Here is an 18,307-nt window from a genome sequence, read left to right as displayed (position 1 = left end):
CTTTAACAGCACATATGACAATTTTGTTCAACAATTTTAAATTCTTACAAAATTAAGAAATAGCTCAAATAACATACAAAGTTTAATTATATTTTTAAATAATCAATTTACATAAAAAAATTATATGAATAATATATAAATATATATATATATATATATATTTATATATATATATATATATATATATATATATAATATAAATTTAATATTTCTCCGGAAATATTAAAAAAAAATTCTACCCACTCTGAATCTCTAGGAGGTAAAGATAAAATTATTTTCAACTTTTATATTATATATAAATATATATATATATATATATATATATATATATATATATATATATATATATATATATATATATATATATATATATGGTTTTAATTTTTTCATGCAATAGGAGAAAAAAAAATTATGTTATACACACATTTTGTATGAGGCCCATATCTACTAAAAAAAATATTGCACAAAATCGAAGGGTCACTGATAGGAAAAAATAATTTTCTTACAACATCAGAAAATGTTTCTCATGTAAAATGAGAAAACTATTTCCCATATATATATATATATATAGTATGGACAGGATATTCTTACACCGGTGTAAGAGTTAGAAGTCTTACACTCAATCTTGACCATTGATCCACTTGTATCCAATGGCTCACATTACTAAAAAATTTGAACCCTTAGATATAAGTGAGATTAACGGACAAGATTAAGAGTATAATTTACACTGATGTAAAATGATCCTGACCCATATATATATATATATATATATATATATATATATATGAGATCAGTGTTATTAGAATGGGCTCAAACCAGACGGGTTAACTCGAAACCTGGATAATCGATCATTTTTTACCGGTTCGAGTCAAGTATCGGATCGGCCATATATCATATCAGTGAAAACTGCTTCGAACAAGTCGGGTTTTATCAAAACCGGTGACCTAGTCGGGTCATCAAAATCGGTGGGTCATGTATTTTTATAATATAAAAAAAAAAAAAGCAAAGTCTTCTCATCTTGTCTTTAAAAGGTGTGGAACTCCTTTCAAATAATTTTATTGTTTTGTTTTCTAGTAATATATATTATATTCTCCTGTAGTGACCTCAAATTTCAGTTTCAAAGATTGAAGCAATTTGCACGCAGTAGATTAAGCTTTTGGGTGAGACTATATTAATTGTTTATTATATATCTAACATGTCTCTCACATGAGAGTCCATTGGGTTTGAATGATGGATTATGCATCAAATCAACCTACCTATGCTAAGAAATTCCACAAGAGAAAGTGGGGGGGGAGGGAGGGAGGCGGGGAGGATCGAACTCGTGATACCGATGCTTTAATACCATGTAAAGAACCAATTCAATCTAAAAGCTTAAACTTTTAGGTGAGACTACATTAATGATTTTATATATCTCTAACAACAAATGTCTTATAATTATTAAACATGGTGGTTAGTTAAGAATATTTGGGAGAGGAATTATATGGGAACAGTGACCATTTTGCCACTGTTCACCAAAATATTTATCAGACTGTCACACCAACAGTAAAAATTCTCAGAATGCCACGTGACAAAATTCGCTACGACTGGTAGCGAATTATGTTCGCCAATGATTTTGTGACACGTAGCACACTTTCGCAAGAAAAAGCCGATGTGTCATATTTCGCTACCAGTGGTAGTGAATTTGGTCTGCAATATGACCACGTGTCATTGGCCACAAAATCCGCTATCAGTGATAGCGAATTATGACACGTGACAGTCTGGTAAAAAATATTGTTCGCGTGACATTTGGATGAATTTTTTGTCAAAAAATGACATTTTAGTCACTGTTCCAATTATATGTGGTTACCTGATATTTGATACTTGAATTTTTTTTATTTCTTTTAGAATATGCTACATGCGATTACCATGTATTACTTTTTTTATTCCTACAAACATTATATATGTTTGCAACCCTCCATAAATTTTTTTACATATATTTCAGTATTTTTATGAATTTATATATATAAAATATAGATTTTCATAATAATAACCAAAATCATATGGTTCAATCAATGTGACTCGGTACTCTAACCGAATAAATAACCAAGTCGAGTCTAATAATGTTGTCTGAGATAATTCTCGTGCTCCCCTGTTTTTGAAAAGCACATATTTCCTATAGTAAATTTTTTTAGTACTACAAGAGTATCAAGTTCTGTAATCTCTTTTACTAAAAAAAGAAAATTTTCTTTCCATTTTAACTCATATTTTTCTTTATAATTCCTTTTTAAGTACTAAATTTTTTTTCTTTTAGCGAGAATATATCTAGAGTACCCGAGATTTTCTCCTCCTGCGCGTCAACAGGTAATTATCGCATATTCCATTGATGCAGTGATTGTTGACTTTCATAGCCATCAATTTATAAATAATTCGCGCGTGGCTGCTACATCATTGTCAACCACTGCATTTTTATATTAATCACTAATCAAACCATTAATCGTCTTCACATCTGGCCCAAAATACACAATATTTTATGAGGGTTAATTAAGATGCCCTGTTCTCACTTTCAGAGTCAAATCATAAGACGACACAATCCATCCAACTAGCCAGCGAGGTTTGTATTGTTTTCCTCTTTACTCCTCATGCCCAACGTTTTTTTAAAAAAATAAAATAAAATAAAATAAATAATATTTTCCATCAAATTTGAAGAAGTGAATAAAAAATATTTTCGATCAAAATCGTTGTTCTTTCTGGGAAATCACTGAGCAAAACCAATGCGTTGGAATTAGCAGTATTGTTTTAACAGTTGAATTGATTCGAACTTACACCTTGTTTACCTCATCAGTGTTCCTCCAATAAGCATAAAAAGCCTCTCGAGTCCAGAGTCTTCGCTGAAAGTGCTACCCCATATTCAAAAAAACGCCATAGGCGACTATTTCACATCCTTCCCCATTCTCATCGTCAATGTCCCCTTCAACTTCCGTGTCACAATCACACCCATCAATCTAATAAACAATCCACAAAATACTGAAAACAGCAATAATAATATAAATTAAACAAGCACCATTATTCTCCATCAAAATTAGACAAAAGCATAAACAATCCAACAAGAACAAAAAAACTCGCCCTTGTCTTCTTCTACCACCATGGACAGGCTAGTGAAACCAGATGTAAAGGAAGTGGAGCTGATATTCCAGAAGGGTCAAAAGTGCAGCACCTCCTTCAAGCTCACCAACCTTATGCACACCATGTCCGTGGCAGTGTGTCTAACCACCACAAACCCATCTTTGTTCTCTTTCAACAAGCTCTTCTCCATAATCCCCCCACTCTCTTCTGCATCTTACACCCTCCAACTTTCTCAGCCCTCCGATGAACCCCATCTTACGGACCCTCCTGACGTCATCATCATCCGAACCTCCATGCTCCCCACCGGTAAGGCCCACGCCGACGACCTCCGCCGCATCTTCTCCAAACCGGGACCCCACGTTTTCCGCGATGCCGTTATAACCGTTTCCTTCGTGGGCCCCGACGTCGCAGAGTTCCTCATCTCGCACCATTCCCAAATCCCCGAAAGCCGCTACCTTTTCAAGAAAGCCATATCCGCGTGCGCGAAATCCCAGCTCGCGGAATTGATGAAGCCCGCCGTCGAATGCGGAGACGCGGAATTCGCCGCCGGTTTGGTCGGCGCCGGCGGCGACGCCAGTTTCCGGGACTCGGATGGGAAATCCCTAATCCCCCTAGCAATCAGGGCTGGGAAATTGGACGTGATGAAGCTTCTGGTAGCTTCTGGTTGTGAAATCAACGATTCAGTGGACTTGGTTTTGCACGAAGCCGCGGCGATGAACCGAATCGATTTCATGGAGTTTTTGTTCGAGTCGTTTGGTGATGAGTTGGATGTGAACTCTGTTAACCCTAAGGGGATGACTCCGATTCATGTGGCGGCGATTGAGGGGCACGTGGGGGTGATTGAGTTTTGCGTTTTGATGGGAGGGAACCCTAACGCTGTGGATTTGAAAGGGTGGACCCCACTTCATTACGCTGCGTCGAAAGGTCAATTGAAGACCGTGGAGTGTTTGTTGGAATGCTCCAATGTGAAATACGTTAAGGACATAGAGGGCAAAACGGCGTTTACTGTTGCGGCGGAGAGCGAGCATTCGCAGTCGCAGTTGCTTGATTTGCTTGGTTGGGGCGATGCGGTGATGCGTGCGGCGAGGGTTGACGATGTTCACGGGATGAAGAGATGGTTAGGGGAAGGAGCTGCGGTGAATAGAAGGGACCAGAATGGGTGGACACCTTTGCATTGGGGTGCATTCAAGGGTCGAATAAAGAGTGTGAAGCTATTGCTTGAACATGGTGCTGAGGTTGATGCTGTTGATGATGGTGGTTACACTCCCTTGCATTGTGCTGCCGAAGCAGGTCATTTGCAAGTTGCTCTTTTATTGATTGCACACGGTGGGTCTCAATCAAATCTCAAGGCCTTTACGCATCTTAACTTGGAGACTCTCCATAAAAAACATGTCTCTCTTGATTATGTATCTAAGAGCGTTGCTTTAGGAGAATTCTAATTATTTTTCTGTGTATAGTGCTGTGACTTTGTATACTTTGTATTTTTTTTTTTTACTTGTGGATGGTAGTTGATGAAATGAGGAGTGAAAGAACGGGCTCTGTTCTGCTTCCAATGAAGCTATGCATCCCACTTTAATAATAGGCCCTTTTGAAGGGCTCTTATATCTTCATTTTCAGGCTGTACTCGTTAAACAAAAAAAATGTGATCAATCTCTGATAAGCCATAGAAGCTCAAAACCAGTCTCTTGCTACGAAATACTTAAAATCTCAGGCATTTTTGGATAAGTCATTTTTCACAATCCCAAATGCTTTTCATTCTCTCTTGTCCTTTTTTCTAGTCCCTTTTGTTTTGTCCACGGGTTTCGTCAAATCGCATCCAACATATGAGGATAGCCCCATTTTTTTTGAACATGTTAGAACTAGTAGACTAATAAAGTTAGAACATGACATTGTTGAAATAAGATGCCGCCACCAATTCAAATGTCATTTCTTACATTGACTAGCAAACGGACGGTCTAAATAATGCTTAACCCAAATTGCCAAAAGCACGGTGGCGTTAATAAAAATAAATAAATAAAGGAAAAATCATTTCTCTAATGATTAGAGATAAAATTATCTCTATTGAGCCTAAAATAAGTCGTTTCGGGGTTAAAGAATTAAAATAATAAAAATTAATATAACCTTAGAATAAATTAGAATTACAAAAATATATTTTTTCCAATTCCATAAAGACGTCGTTTTGGGCTCACTGAAGATAAGTTATCTCCATTATAGACTAAACTCATAAAGTGAAGAGATAAACTTATCTTCAGTTAGCTTAAAACGACGTCATTTTGAGATTAAAAAATTAAAATGGTAAAAACTAATATAACCCTGAAATAAATTAGAAATACAAAAATATATTTTTCTCAACACAAAACCATGTCATTTTGAACTTGTCGGAGATAAATTATCTCCATTGATTGGAAATATACTAAACCCATCAAATAATATGGGTTACTGTACAAACTGATTTTTACTTATAAGTTTATTATAGTATCAGTCAATGAAAATAACTTATTTTTGATAAACCCAAAATAATGTCGTATCAATTTTATCTTATTTACGGGAGATAATTTATTTATTTATTCTTATCTTATTTTTCATTCTGTTTTCAATTTTATTTTATTTTTTCCTCAATCTTTTAATATTTTCTATTTGGGTTTATCGACCATGGACCCAACTGATTTAAAAGAAAAGTCTTATTGATGATGATGTTTCGAAAATTGATTTTATGATAAGTACAATTAATTTTGAGAGAAGTAAGGCAAAAACAATTCTTTTAAATTAACTTCCATTTCTAATCATAAATTAATTTTTTAACATTAATTTTATTTAAATAAAATTTTTAAAAGAAACGGACCCTAAGTAATACAAGATGCTTGGCGATTGCTACATTTGTATTTATTTTCCTATGAAGAAAGAGACAAATTTGTCCAATAATTAATCATTTTGACGTAAGATTTGTAGTTGTTGGTTTCAAGAAAGCACCTTCTTGAATTATTTATTCTCAAGATATTTTCAATTCCAATTCTATAACATTGTTGAGTACTTCAGTTTCAAATATAACCAGAAAGTTCCTATAGAAGAAGAAACGGCTATGTATTTACCAAAAAAAAAAAAAAAAAACGGCTATGTGGAATTTCGGTTTTTCCTGCTTCAATGCGCAAACTCAGCTAAGGTTCGTGATTCAACGCTGCCTTTACGTTTTTTTCTTTGTCCATTTGGAAATTTCTGATGGCTTAAGGGGTCGTTTGATTCAGGAGAAATTTTTTGAATATTAAGAAAATGGTTGGAAAATGAGTTTGATAGGAAAATGTAAAAAAAATTGTTTGGTTAGAAAAAATTTACTGGACAAATTAGATAAGATTTATAAAATCTATATTTAGTTTAAGGTAAAATTTAGATGGATAAATAATATGAAATTACAAATTCAACCCCAATACAAATATATATATTGAGTACAAGTGGCCACTGACCGTGCCATTTGTCATCCAACAAAAATTTCCATCATCTATATTACTGTTTCATCATCCTCTACTTGCTAAATGGCCAGAATTATTTTTGTCATCCTCTACTATCCTCATCTTCTTCACGGCCATTGTTTTTTTATCCTGCACTCCTTTAAAAAATATGCAATTCAAAGGTTGCATAAACTGTATAACAGTTATAGATGTATTCATCATGTAGATGCGGGGAAGGAAACTGAAGGTGATTGTTGCGCAATGTGTCTACACCAATTTCTCTTTCAGGCTTCCTCTGCAACGTGTGGGAGAAAGCTTCCAACTTCTCTTTCAGATCAAGAGAGTATAATGGTCAGGAAGAAATTGTGAAAAATGATTTAGGTGTCTATCCTCATAAAACCACCTTCAACATGTGTTGCTAATCAGTGAAAAAGCTAGCATTCAAGACCAAATTGAAAATGCTATACAAATAGGATGAATGGGGAATTGAAGTGAATCTCTTAAACCAAACAAGTGTTTTGGGGATTGCTTGCTTCATTTGCTTAGGGAAATTTGTAAAAACCTTCAACCAAACACCATCTAAATGAATATGCATTGGGAATGACGAGGAGTTCACGAACCTCTTGGGTTCCGTGACCATTGCAAAATGGACGGGTGGTTCTGTAAATTTCAAAAAAATTAATAATAGCAGTATTAAAAATTTCAGTAATGAAACTTTTTTGTGTCTTTTCTTTTGTTAATAAAATCTAGATTTTTTCTATTTATGTGAAGAGAGAGAATACGTTTGGAATTAATGTTTCTGTTACAGATTTTATTTTTATTATTTTATGAATGGTTGATTTGTTTAAAAATTCTCTCTTTCTGTAATTATTGCATATAAGTTATTTGCAGTAAGCTCAATATCAAGTTTTTTTTTATATAGAAATCATGGTGTTTTTATAATTTTAATTTATTTCAAGGTTATAATATTCTTTATATTTATAATTTTTTAAGATTTCAATACCAAAATGACATCGTTTTGAAAATAAATACAGATAACTTATATGCAGTAACTGCAAAAATATTTTTTCCTTTGTTTAAATTTAAATAGCGGATTGTGGGTAGTTAAGTTGTTTATTTTGTTATTTGAATTTCAACTTTAGGCATTATTAGTGGAGCCTATATAGTGTTAGTGGATAGTTATTTTGTTGACTTGTATTATCTATTTGAATAAGGATCTATCAGAAGGATTATTTGGAAAAAAAAAACTCTATGCAAGAGGTCAGACTTCCTCAGTAAAGCAATCAGAGGTCAGACTTTCTCAATAAAGTCAAATTCCCATTATTTTTTATAAACAAATTCTTATTTTTATTTATTGTGTTTGTAACAATTTCTCTTTATAGTGATAAAATATTTTCTAAACCCGTAAATGACATTATTTTGGGATTTGAAAAAAATAATGCATGATATTTTAATAAAATTTATAATATAACAGGAAAATCAAATTTCAAAAATATCCTATATTTTTTTTTCTAAACCCCAAGATAAATATTTCTCATTAATTAATTATTAATTCGCAATAAATGATAACGTTGATTGGCGGAAATCAACGGTTAAGATGTGGTCGTAACATTGTGCGTAAATTTTTTGGATGTTTCTTTTTTAGATCATTATTTGTGTGTCACATTATTGGTAGCACTCTCTGTTTCTTTTTCATTGCTTCTGTGTTTTTGCGTTTTTCTTTAAATTTTTTATCACTAATCTATAGAGATCTTTTTCTTTTTTATTTCAAAATATTATTCTTGATTATTCGATATGACATTTGTTGCTTTCAAAGGAAGGCCCGGATAATGGATAAGTTATTCTATGGATCAGTGCCATAAAATTTACAAATGTTTCTTCTCACGTGTAAAGAGTAAAAAGAAAAAAGAAAAGAAAAATCAGGAATAAAATAGTCAAAAAAAAGTTTTGATTGTGAGTGGAACCAGAAAAAAATAACATGGCCAGGATCATATAAAATTTTTCCTGGATAATGGGGTTTGGTCTAATTCGTAAGTTCAAAATTTATATTAAAATGCATGTTGAATTCAATTTTCGCTAGTTCACATATAAATATCAATGTAAACCATAACTAAAGCTTAAGCTCCCCGTGTGAATGCAAATTTGTAATTTCAATGGCAACAACACAATAAAGCGGAGTTACATGTGATCTAACGCTAATCTCATTATACTGTAAATTTCCAATATTTTCTCTTCATAAATACATGTAACAACAGACTTTTTTTAATATATTTTTTAATTTTTTAATATGGTAGCACTCTCTGTTTCTTTTCTTTTTTGGATATTACAGTGAATCGAACCGCACACCTAATACACCCTAAACACACCCAACACCACTAGGCTATCCCTAATGATCTAAATAGCAGCTCCAATTAAAAAAAAAAAACTCAAAAGGGTATCAAAATACTACAAAGGATGAGAGAGCATCGCAAGGGAAGAAAGAAGGGGACGTTTGAAGAATTTTTTTTTTACTAGAAAAATACAATTACCGGAGAAATGGTAAGAAAGTAAATTTGATAGAAGAGTTTAAGAAAAGATGTTTGGTTGATCAAAATATTATCACGAAAATATTTGTAACAGTGTTATTGTGAAACATTTTTCATTACATTATTTTTCACTTTCCTATCCATATCCAAAATACCATGTCTCAGCGTGTATTTTGAAATAGTGTTATTGTGTCAAAAATCAACACAAACCACCTTTCCTATCCTTTCAAGTTGTCTAATATTTTTTTTTCAGTAGCTTGTACCAAACGTGGTATATACTAATGTCCACCCACACTTCCCCATCAAACAAAAAATAAAACCTATACCAAACACATCCTAAATGAGCGGGGCCTAGAGAGGCGAAGGAGAAAAAGCACAACTACAAAGGAAGCATATAGGATTATGCAACTAGGGGTGTTCGCGGTCTGGATTGGATCGGTTTTGAAAGCAAAAATCATCTGATCCAATCCTTTCAGTTTGATCATATCATCATCTATTCGGTTTGGATTTTTTTTCAAATCCGATCTGATCCAATCTAATTTTTTTCGGTTTGGATTGGATCGGTTTTCGGTTTTTTGAAAATCCTAAAATTTATTTCATGATTATTGTGCAAATAGCATTTTTTTATATATTGGCTTTGTAATTTTATTTTATTTTGAAATACACAAGCATTAGTAAATTATAATATAATTTTTTTTTGGTAATGAGATATGAAGCTCTACAAAGATATTTTTCTTTTTATGAGACGTGACTAGATTTTTTCTTGGGTTTAGTTGATAGGTTAATGAGTTTTAGGTTTAGAAATTTTTGGGCTATGATTGGGAAAAAAACCCAAGTAGGTAGAGGAGAATTAATATATTAGATCAATTTGGATTGGATCGGTTTTCGTCAACCCATCCAAAAACCGATCCAATCCAATTAAAATTTGCAGTTTTTTTCGGTTTTCAATTTTTCAGTTTTCGATTTTCGGTTTATTCGGTTATCGATTTTTTGGTTCCGTTATCGCGGTTTGAATCGGTTTGGATCGGTTGATGAACACCCCTATATGCAGCGGCTCTTTTTGGTTGTAATATTTATTAAGGACCCATTTGGATGAAAAAAAAATTTCCTCCAAAAATTATTTTTTTTAAGAAAAAAAAGTATTTTTCATCTTAAGTTTGTTTGGATATCTACTTTTAAAAATAGCAAAAGTCATAAAAAATGTCAAAAAAATAAAATTTGAAAGCTAAAAAATTTTAACTTCTAAAAAAACAGAGGTCAAAAACTAAATATTTTTATAAAAATATAAATAACTTTAACTTTTATAAAAAAAATACTTTTAAAATAAGAAAAAATAAAACTGTTTTCTCTGAAAAGCAAAATAAACGTGCTATAAGGCCTTAAAGCTACCTACCAAATAATTCAAATATCAACATTTTTGCTTACCGGGGACAACTTAGTTTAATTTCATGTTTGCCGTAGATTAATTTGTAGAAAAAAAACATTTCTTTTTTTGTCAAAACTCTCATGATAAGATTTAGATTATAAATTTGTTCAGCTTGAAGCAGATATGTCCGACAGAAGGTCGGATCTTTGATGTTGGATCTAGAGCTTTCTCTCTAGATACTTATGAATTAGGTATCTTTGGGACAGCTGATCATTACACACTATATGATGGTTTTAGCCAGAAGGGGTGTGTGTGCACTGTCGTGTCTTGAATGAAATAGAGTTAGAGAGATCAGTCATACCTGTGGTCTTTAGTCCTATTTATAGAGCTTACCTCTGGATTGACGTGGGTTGGGCTTCATATTGCTGTGGGCCTTTCTCTGATATATAACAAAATTATTATACATTTAAAAAATAAATAATCTAAAACACGTAATATCATCTTCTTCTTCTTTTTTTTGGTGAGGGACACGTAATGATACGAATGAATTTCAACAAACCCATTTGAGAGAAAAAGAAAACTGAATTGCAGTGTTTGATATAGAATCAATGCATGTAGCTTATTCTGTACAGTTGACACATATATATAGTATGTGTCAATACACAAGCTAACCAGCTTTGCACTAACGGAGGCTAATTGAAATTAACAGAAACACTAACTGAGGCTAATTGCGATTGACAGAAAAATAACTAACTAACAAAACAGTTAGAACTAACTATTTAAAAAACAAATTTAAATATATATACTCATCACCCCCCCCCCTCAAGTTGGAAAATGAATATCATAAAGTCCCAACTTGGACATAAACTCTTGGAAAGGAGCAGGATGGAGAGCTTTTGTGAAAGTATCTGCAAGTTGTTGTTTGGTAGAGATAGGAAGTAAGTGAATCAAGCCTTGGATGATCTTCTCACGTGTAACATGGCAGTCAAGCTCTATATGCTTGCTGCTCTCATGAAACGTAGGATTATGTGCTAAATGTACTGCAGCCTGGTTATCACAGTATATCATGGCTGGACCAGAAATTGGTATGTGAAGATCATGTAGAAGATATGTAAGCCACTGCATTTCACATGTCAAGGTGGCTAAAGCACGATACTCCGCTTCAGCTGAGGAACGACTCACGGTACTCTGCTTCTTAGATTTCCACGAAATCAGAGAAGAACCAATAAACACACAGAATCCGGTTGTAGACTTGCGAGTGTCTGGACAAGTAGCCCAGTCAGCGTCTGCAAAACCAGAGAGATTTAGGGAATTTTGAGAAGGGAAGAAAATTCCTTTGCCTGGAGACCCTTTGAGGTACTTGAGAACTCGCATGGCAGCATCAAAATGAGGCTTCATTGGGTGAGCCACAAACTGGCTAAGTTGTTGAACAACAAAGGATATATCAGGACGTGTATTTGTAAGATATAGCAGGCGTCCAACAAGTCTACGGTAAGCTGCTGGTTCATGACAAGGCTCTCCTTGATTCTGACTTAGACGAATAGTGGCCTCCATGGGAGTAGACACAGGTTTAGCACCAGTTAAACCACCATCTGAAAGTAATTCAATGGTATACTTTCTTTGATTCAGCACAATACCACGTTGAGAGCGAGCTATCTCAAAGCCTAAGAAGAACCGAAGTGGGCCAAGGTCCTTGATACAGAACAGATTATCAAGATGACCTTTAACATGTTGTATCTCATTCATGTCATTCCCAGTCAAGACCATGTCATCAACGTACACAAGAAGGGCAGTGAAAGAACCATGATTCTGTTTGGTGAACAAAGAGTGATCTGCTGAGGATTGTATGTAACCAAGAGAGAAAAGTTCATTGGTCAACTTTGCATTCCATTGTCGACTAGCTTGTTTAAGTCCATAAAGGGACTTTTCAAGCTTGCAAACCTGGCTTGGTTTAGGTGGAACAACACCATCTGGTATAGACATATATACCTCTTCTGAAAGGTCCCCGTGAAGAAAAGCATTGTTAATGTCAAGCTGCTCTAGGAACCAGCCACGTGAAGCTGCTACAGCCAAAAGAAGTCGAATGGTGGTTAATTTGGCAACTGGAGAGAATGTTTCAAAGTAATCTACTCCCTCCATTTGATTGTATCCTTTGGCTACAAGTCTTGCTTTAAACCGAGCAATAGAGCCATCTGCATTGTGCTTCACTTTGTAAACCCACTTGGAGCCAATTGGCTTCTTTCCTTTAGGTAAATCAACAAAGGTCCAGGTTCTATTATGATTGAGTGCAGCAATTTCTTCTGTCATGGCAGAAATCCATTCTTTGGACTGGACTGCTTGTCTGTATGTTTGAGGCTCAACAACAGAACTCACATTGTGACAAAATTTGGAATATCCATCAGAACATTGGTTATAAGAAATCACAGAAGACAAAGGGTAAGTACACATACTAGATTCTTGATTTAGTGTATGATCAGCTGTTGTCATGTGGCATTGGAAATCATGAAGATGTTTAGGAGGTCCTCTTAGTCTTGTGGACCTTCTTGGAATAATGGGAGCAATAGGATTTTCTGAGCAAGTAGTCAAAAGTTCCCTTGGGACACCTGTCACAGATACAGTAGGTTGGTGGTCTTGTGCAGTAGATGGGGTGCTAGATGGTGTTGTTGCCTGAGACTTTTGTGAAATACTCGAATCATATAGAGTTGATGAATTAACTGGAAGAGGCCAGGGAAGATCCTTTCTTGAGTTTTCAATTTCTAAGAAAGGAAAATGCTTATCATAAAATATCACATTTCGGGATATGAAAACTTGTTTGGATCCCAAGTCATATAAGACATAGCCTTTAACACCATCTTTGTGTCCTATGTAGGCACATTTTCTAGCCCGTGGATCAAATTTTGTCCTTCCATTACTGATTGTAGATGCATATGCTAAACACCCAAAGTTCCTTAATTGAATCATAATAGGGGGCTTGTTGTACAGTAATTCAAATGGTGACTTGTTTTGCATCATAGGTGAACACAGTCGATTAATGAGATATATGGCATGAGTAATGCAGTAAGACCATAAATTTTGTGGTATTTTACTCTGAAATGAAAGGGCTCTTGCAGTATTGAGAATATGTTGTTGCTTTCTTTCAACAACTCCATTTTGCTGAGGTGATTCCACACATGAAGTTTGATGTAATATCCCTCTTTCATTGAAAAAATTAGTCATTAAAAACTCTGGGCCATTGTCACTACGAAAACACTTTATGGTAGCATTAAACTGATTTTTCACAAGAGCTACAAAAGATTGAATGTGGCTTCGTGTCTCAGATTTTGCTTTCATAAAGATACCCCAAGTAAAACGTGTATGATCATCCACAACAGTTAAAAGGTAACGATATCCATATATTGAATTGAGAGAGCAGGGCCCCCAAATGTCAACATGTACCAAATCAAAAGAACAATTAGAAATAGAGGAACTGATAGGAAATGATAGTTTCTTTTGTTTTGCTAAATGACAAATATCACATGGATCATCCAAGTTTTTACAAGAGATGAAAGGAAATTGAGCCATCATGGCCTTTATTACAGATTTGGAACAATGCCCCAAACGAGAATGCCATTCATCAGAAATGAGGGACTGTACAGTAAGGGTACTATTATTGAAAGGAAGTGTATCAATCAACAACTTCTTTTTAGCAAAATTAAAATGTTTGTCTTCATGATCATTATTTTGAAGGACATACAGGCCCTTCTTCAAATCAGCTGAACCAATCATCTCTTGAGATGGCATTTGTTGAATGATACATGTTGGATGCTGAAAAATCACAGGACAATTAGATTCTTCTATCAACTTAGTGACTGATATTAAATTCACTGTGAACTCTTCTACAAACAGCACATTTGTCAACTTGAGGGAATTCGAGAGTTGAACAGTACCAGAATAATATGAAAACACTTGATTTCCATTTGGCAAGTAAATGGTAATGGGCTCAATCTTGTGAACACAGGAAAGGTTTGCATATGAACATGTGATGTGATCAGTGGCACCCGTGTCTAAAATCCACTGTACATTAAAGATACCTGGTGAAGATTCTGTTGTTTCTGCACTGAATGCTTTGGTCTGAGCCAAGTTGCTTGAATGAGGTGAGTTCTGTTGGAGAGAATGCTGAATCATCTCAAGTATAGCATGGTACTGATTATGAGTAAAACCATCCTGCATATCTATCTGTGGAGGATTCACAACACCCTCAATTGGAGTAGGCTCCTGATCTTTTGACACAGCTGCTGCATTGGCTTTGAGAGGTGTGTTGCCTGAATAGCTTTGTTGGATTGGCCCTCTTGGCTTAAAACCAGGAGGATATCCATGTTTCTCAAAACAAGTCTCCACTGTATGGCTTGTTTTCCCACAGTAAGTACAAAGCCTTGATGAACTGGGCCTTCCTCTTCCAGTGAAGGTACCACGTCCTCTACCTCGTGGTTGAAAACGTCCCCTGCCTTGTGCTTGATCATTGTAATTGTAGAAAGCTTTATGTGCTTCCTGATTATTAAAAACTCCTTCCAAGTGAAGTTGTCTCTCTTGCTGCATTACCAAAGAGAAGACACGATTGACAGAAGGCAATGGATGCATTAGCATCACCTGAGATCTGACATTGGCGAACTGATCATTCAGTCCTTTGAGAAACCGAATTGAGTAGTCTCTTTCACGAATATTCTTCACATCTGAAGCTATGGAGCAGCAAGGACGCACACACTTACACGTTGGTGTTGGTTGCAAAGCCTCTAGCTCATCCCATAGGATCTTTAACCGTGTGTAATAGTCTGACACAGAACTATCACCCTGACGTAACTTGTAAAGTTCATCCTGTAGATCAGAAATCTTAAAAATGTCAGATTGTGAGAACCTCTCCTTGAGATCATTCCACACATCTGAGGCTCGATCCATCCATAATGTTGACTGAGAGATAGATTCAGTAATGGAACGGTGTAACCATGAAAGGACCATGGTATTACATCGTTCCCATGCCGCATAGTGAGAACTTGATGGATCTGGTGCTGATATGGTACCATTAACAAAAGAAAATTTATTTTTCGATATCAAAGCCATCTTCATGGCCCTAGCCCAACCATGGTAGTTTCTACCATTCATCAGCGTTGAAACAAGCACAAGTGAGGGATTTTCATTGGAATGCAAGAAATAAGGACTTGCTGGATCCGAACTATCAATAGAGTTCGATGATTTTGAAACTGGATCTTGATTCTCCATCGTTTCTCCAACACTAACAGAGCTCTGATTCGCCAAAGATCGAAGATACAGTAGGTAGCTTCCAATAGGAATTCAAAAGAAACTAAGGAACAAATTGTGAATCGAAATGAAAAGGAACAGATTGAAAAACAAAAGGAAGAGGCGAATATCAGAGCTCTGTGAAGAGCTCTGATACCATGATACGAATGAATTTCAACAAACCCATTTGAGAGAAAAAGAAAACTGAATTGCAGTGTTTGATATAGAATCAATGCATGTAGCTTATTCTGTACAGTTGACACATATATATAGTATGTGTCAATACACAAGCTAACCACCTTTGCACTAACGGAGGCTAATTGAAATTAACAGAAACACTAACGGAGGCTAATTGCGATTGACAGAAAAATAACTAACTAACAAAACAGTTAGAACTAACTAAGAACTAACTATTTAAAAAACAAATTTAAATATATATACTCATCACGTAATATCATCTTAAGTAGAAGAGTTCTCTAGATAATTTTTTTGTTAAGTCCACTGATTTACGTTACTTTTTTAGCTTTTAGCTATATGTACCTTTTAGGTGGTGTTTGGTTGGGGGTATTCTTAAGGATGTCTATGCAAGTGAAAGTGGGAAAGCAAAACAACCATGTTTGGTTCACGATTTTCTTCAATTTCCCCGTCCAAGTGATTTGCATAGATTTCAGCTTTTTGTGGTAGATAACTAGGAAAATCTACTATTAGAAAAGCCAATTTGTATGTGGTTTTTCAAATATAGCTAGGAAAATGAAGCAAAACATCTAGTAAAATTTTTTCCCACCAAATAATTTTTTTAAATATTTTTTTATCTATCTCACTTTATCTAACTTTCTTACCATTTCCTTATCAATTCTATTTTTCTAGTATTCAAAAAATTTCTCCTCAACCAAACGCCGTCTTAAGACTAGCTACGGTGAAATCTAGAGTTTTATTAATTTCTAAAGACACAGAAAACAAGTTGAGAAAGTCGGACGTATCACTTACATTAAAAAAAATGGGTCTTATAAATATGCACACATTTCGATAAAATTCTATCCATCGTCACATTGCTCTAATGCTAGCATCTACGTTTTGGTGTTGCCATGTGGTATTATTTGTCAAACTTATTTTTTAACAAGGCACTCGCCAAGCGTTTCTCTATAAAGTCGCCACATATCATTCTAACTCTAGGCAGGTAAATTTATTTCAAAATGCTCAATAAATATTTATATTTGACGCCAAACGGGTTATTCAGTTGACTCCAATACAGTTGTATCTATTTGATTAATATTAAGTGTTTTGAAAAATTGTGGATGAAACTGACTATTGAGTCTGTTTAGTGCATTTTTTTAATCAAGAAATTAATTTTAAGTTTAAGTTAAAATTTGTTTGTGATTATATAAAAAAATTAACTTAAAGTTACTTTAAAGCTCAAGTTAAAAATACGTTATTTAGTAAAATAATTTTTCATAAACTTTATTTCTAATTAAAATTATCATAAAAGGTATTAGAAACATCTATTATTTAGATAAACACAACTATAATAACAAGTAAAAGTCAAAGGTTTTAAAGATGAAGAATTAATAGAAAAATAAATCAAAGAATGAATAAATTGATGACGCTCTTAGCATTTTGGAAGAGAGAAGGAGATCAAATAATTTATCATTATAATAAAGAGTAAAATTTATAAATTTTAGAATAAGGGAATAATTGAAAAAAATCAAATACACAGAAAAAGCCGATATACATCTTACAAAAAAAACATTTTTTATAATAAGAGATTTTATAAAAATATGTTAAATTTCTCTTTTAGGACCAAAGTTTTACTTATATCAACTTCAACACAAACTCTAGAAAACCTACCTTTAGAAGTCATTCGAGTCCATTTTTACCGTCTTCTCAAAAGAGTTACGCGAAGCTAGAAAAATATGATAAAGATAACAGGCAGAGTCCACCACAACACAATCTAATCAAACCCCCTTATATCGCTTTTCAACATGAGATGATGACCAAAGACCAACCAGGGTCACTCATCCATAACATGTTACAGATCTTCCATACTTGAAATTTTTATTAACAAAAAAACCCTATTCCATATTAATGAAACCATAATCACCTTTTCAATTTATTATACATTCAACTACTCCACCATCAGTGCGAAATATTATTACTAAGTAACTTGGTGATGATACAACGATCATGAGCAGGCCTACGACTTAATCTATATCAGGTCAGTATCGGCTTAAGTCAAATAGAACAGGTCCAAACTTTCAAAAAAATCTGTTTAGAAAGCATGCCATATGTGTTTTTTTTTCACATGCCGGGTCTATAAGTTTACAGGCCGACCTATATCATATTATTTATTTTAAATAAAATAAAATAATATTATTCATAATAGTACCAAATGACGATAGTTCAGTTGGTGCATGTGAACTTAGTAGGTAGAGGAAGGACCTAGGTTCGATCTCCCACCAATACTACCTTTGAGAGTGACATAAGATCTGTGTCAATCTCTACAATACTATCAGAATTAACATTTAGTGTTGGAGGAAGAGTTATTGATGCCTATCGTTCTAACTTGGCTGAAGATATCATCCAAGCTTTAATATATGATGGAG

General features: G+C 34.2%; 1 protein-coding gene across 1 annotated transcript; it reads left to right on the top strand.

Annotated features, from left to right (window-relative positions):
- Positions 1–2,872: 2,872 nt before the first annotated feature.
- LOC133314597 (protein VAPYRIN-LIKE-like) lies at positions 2,873–4,749 on the top strand. Its single transcript, XM_061516096.1, has one exon. It carries the CDS (start codon positions 3,123–3,125, stop codon positions 4,539–4,541), a length of 1,419 nt encoding a protein of 472 aa, XP_061372080.1. The 5' UTR covers positions 2,873–3,122; the 3' UTR covers positions 4,542–4,749.
- The last annotated feature ends 13,558 nt before the right edge of the window (positions 4,750–18,307 follow it).

Source organism: Gastrolobium bilobum, unplaced genomic scaffold (genome assembly GCF_033153095.1).
Source record: "Gastrolobium bilobum isolate Gb01-03AN ecotype WA unplaced genomic scaffold, APGP_CSIRO_Gbil_v1 utg11741, whole genome shotgun sequence".
Classification (NCBI taxonomy): Eukaryota; Viridiplantae; Streptophyta; class Magnoliopsida; order Fabales; family Fabaceae; genus Gastrolobium; species Gastrolobium bilobum.
The sequence above is the reverse complement of the archived record's forward strand: the minus strand, read 5'-3'. Positions and strand labels throughout refer to the sequence as shown.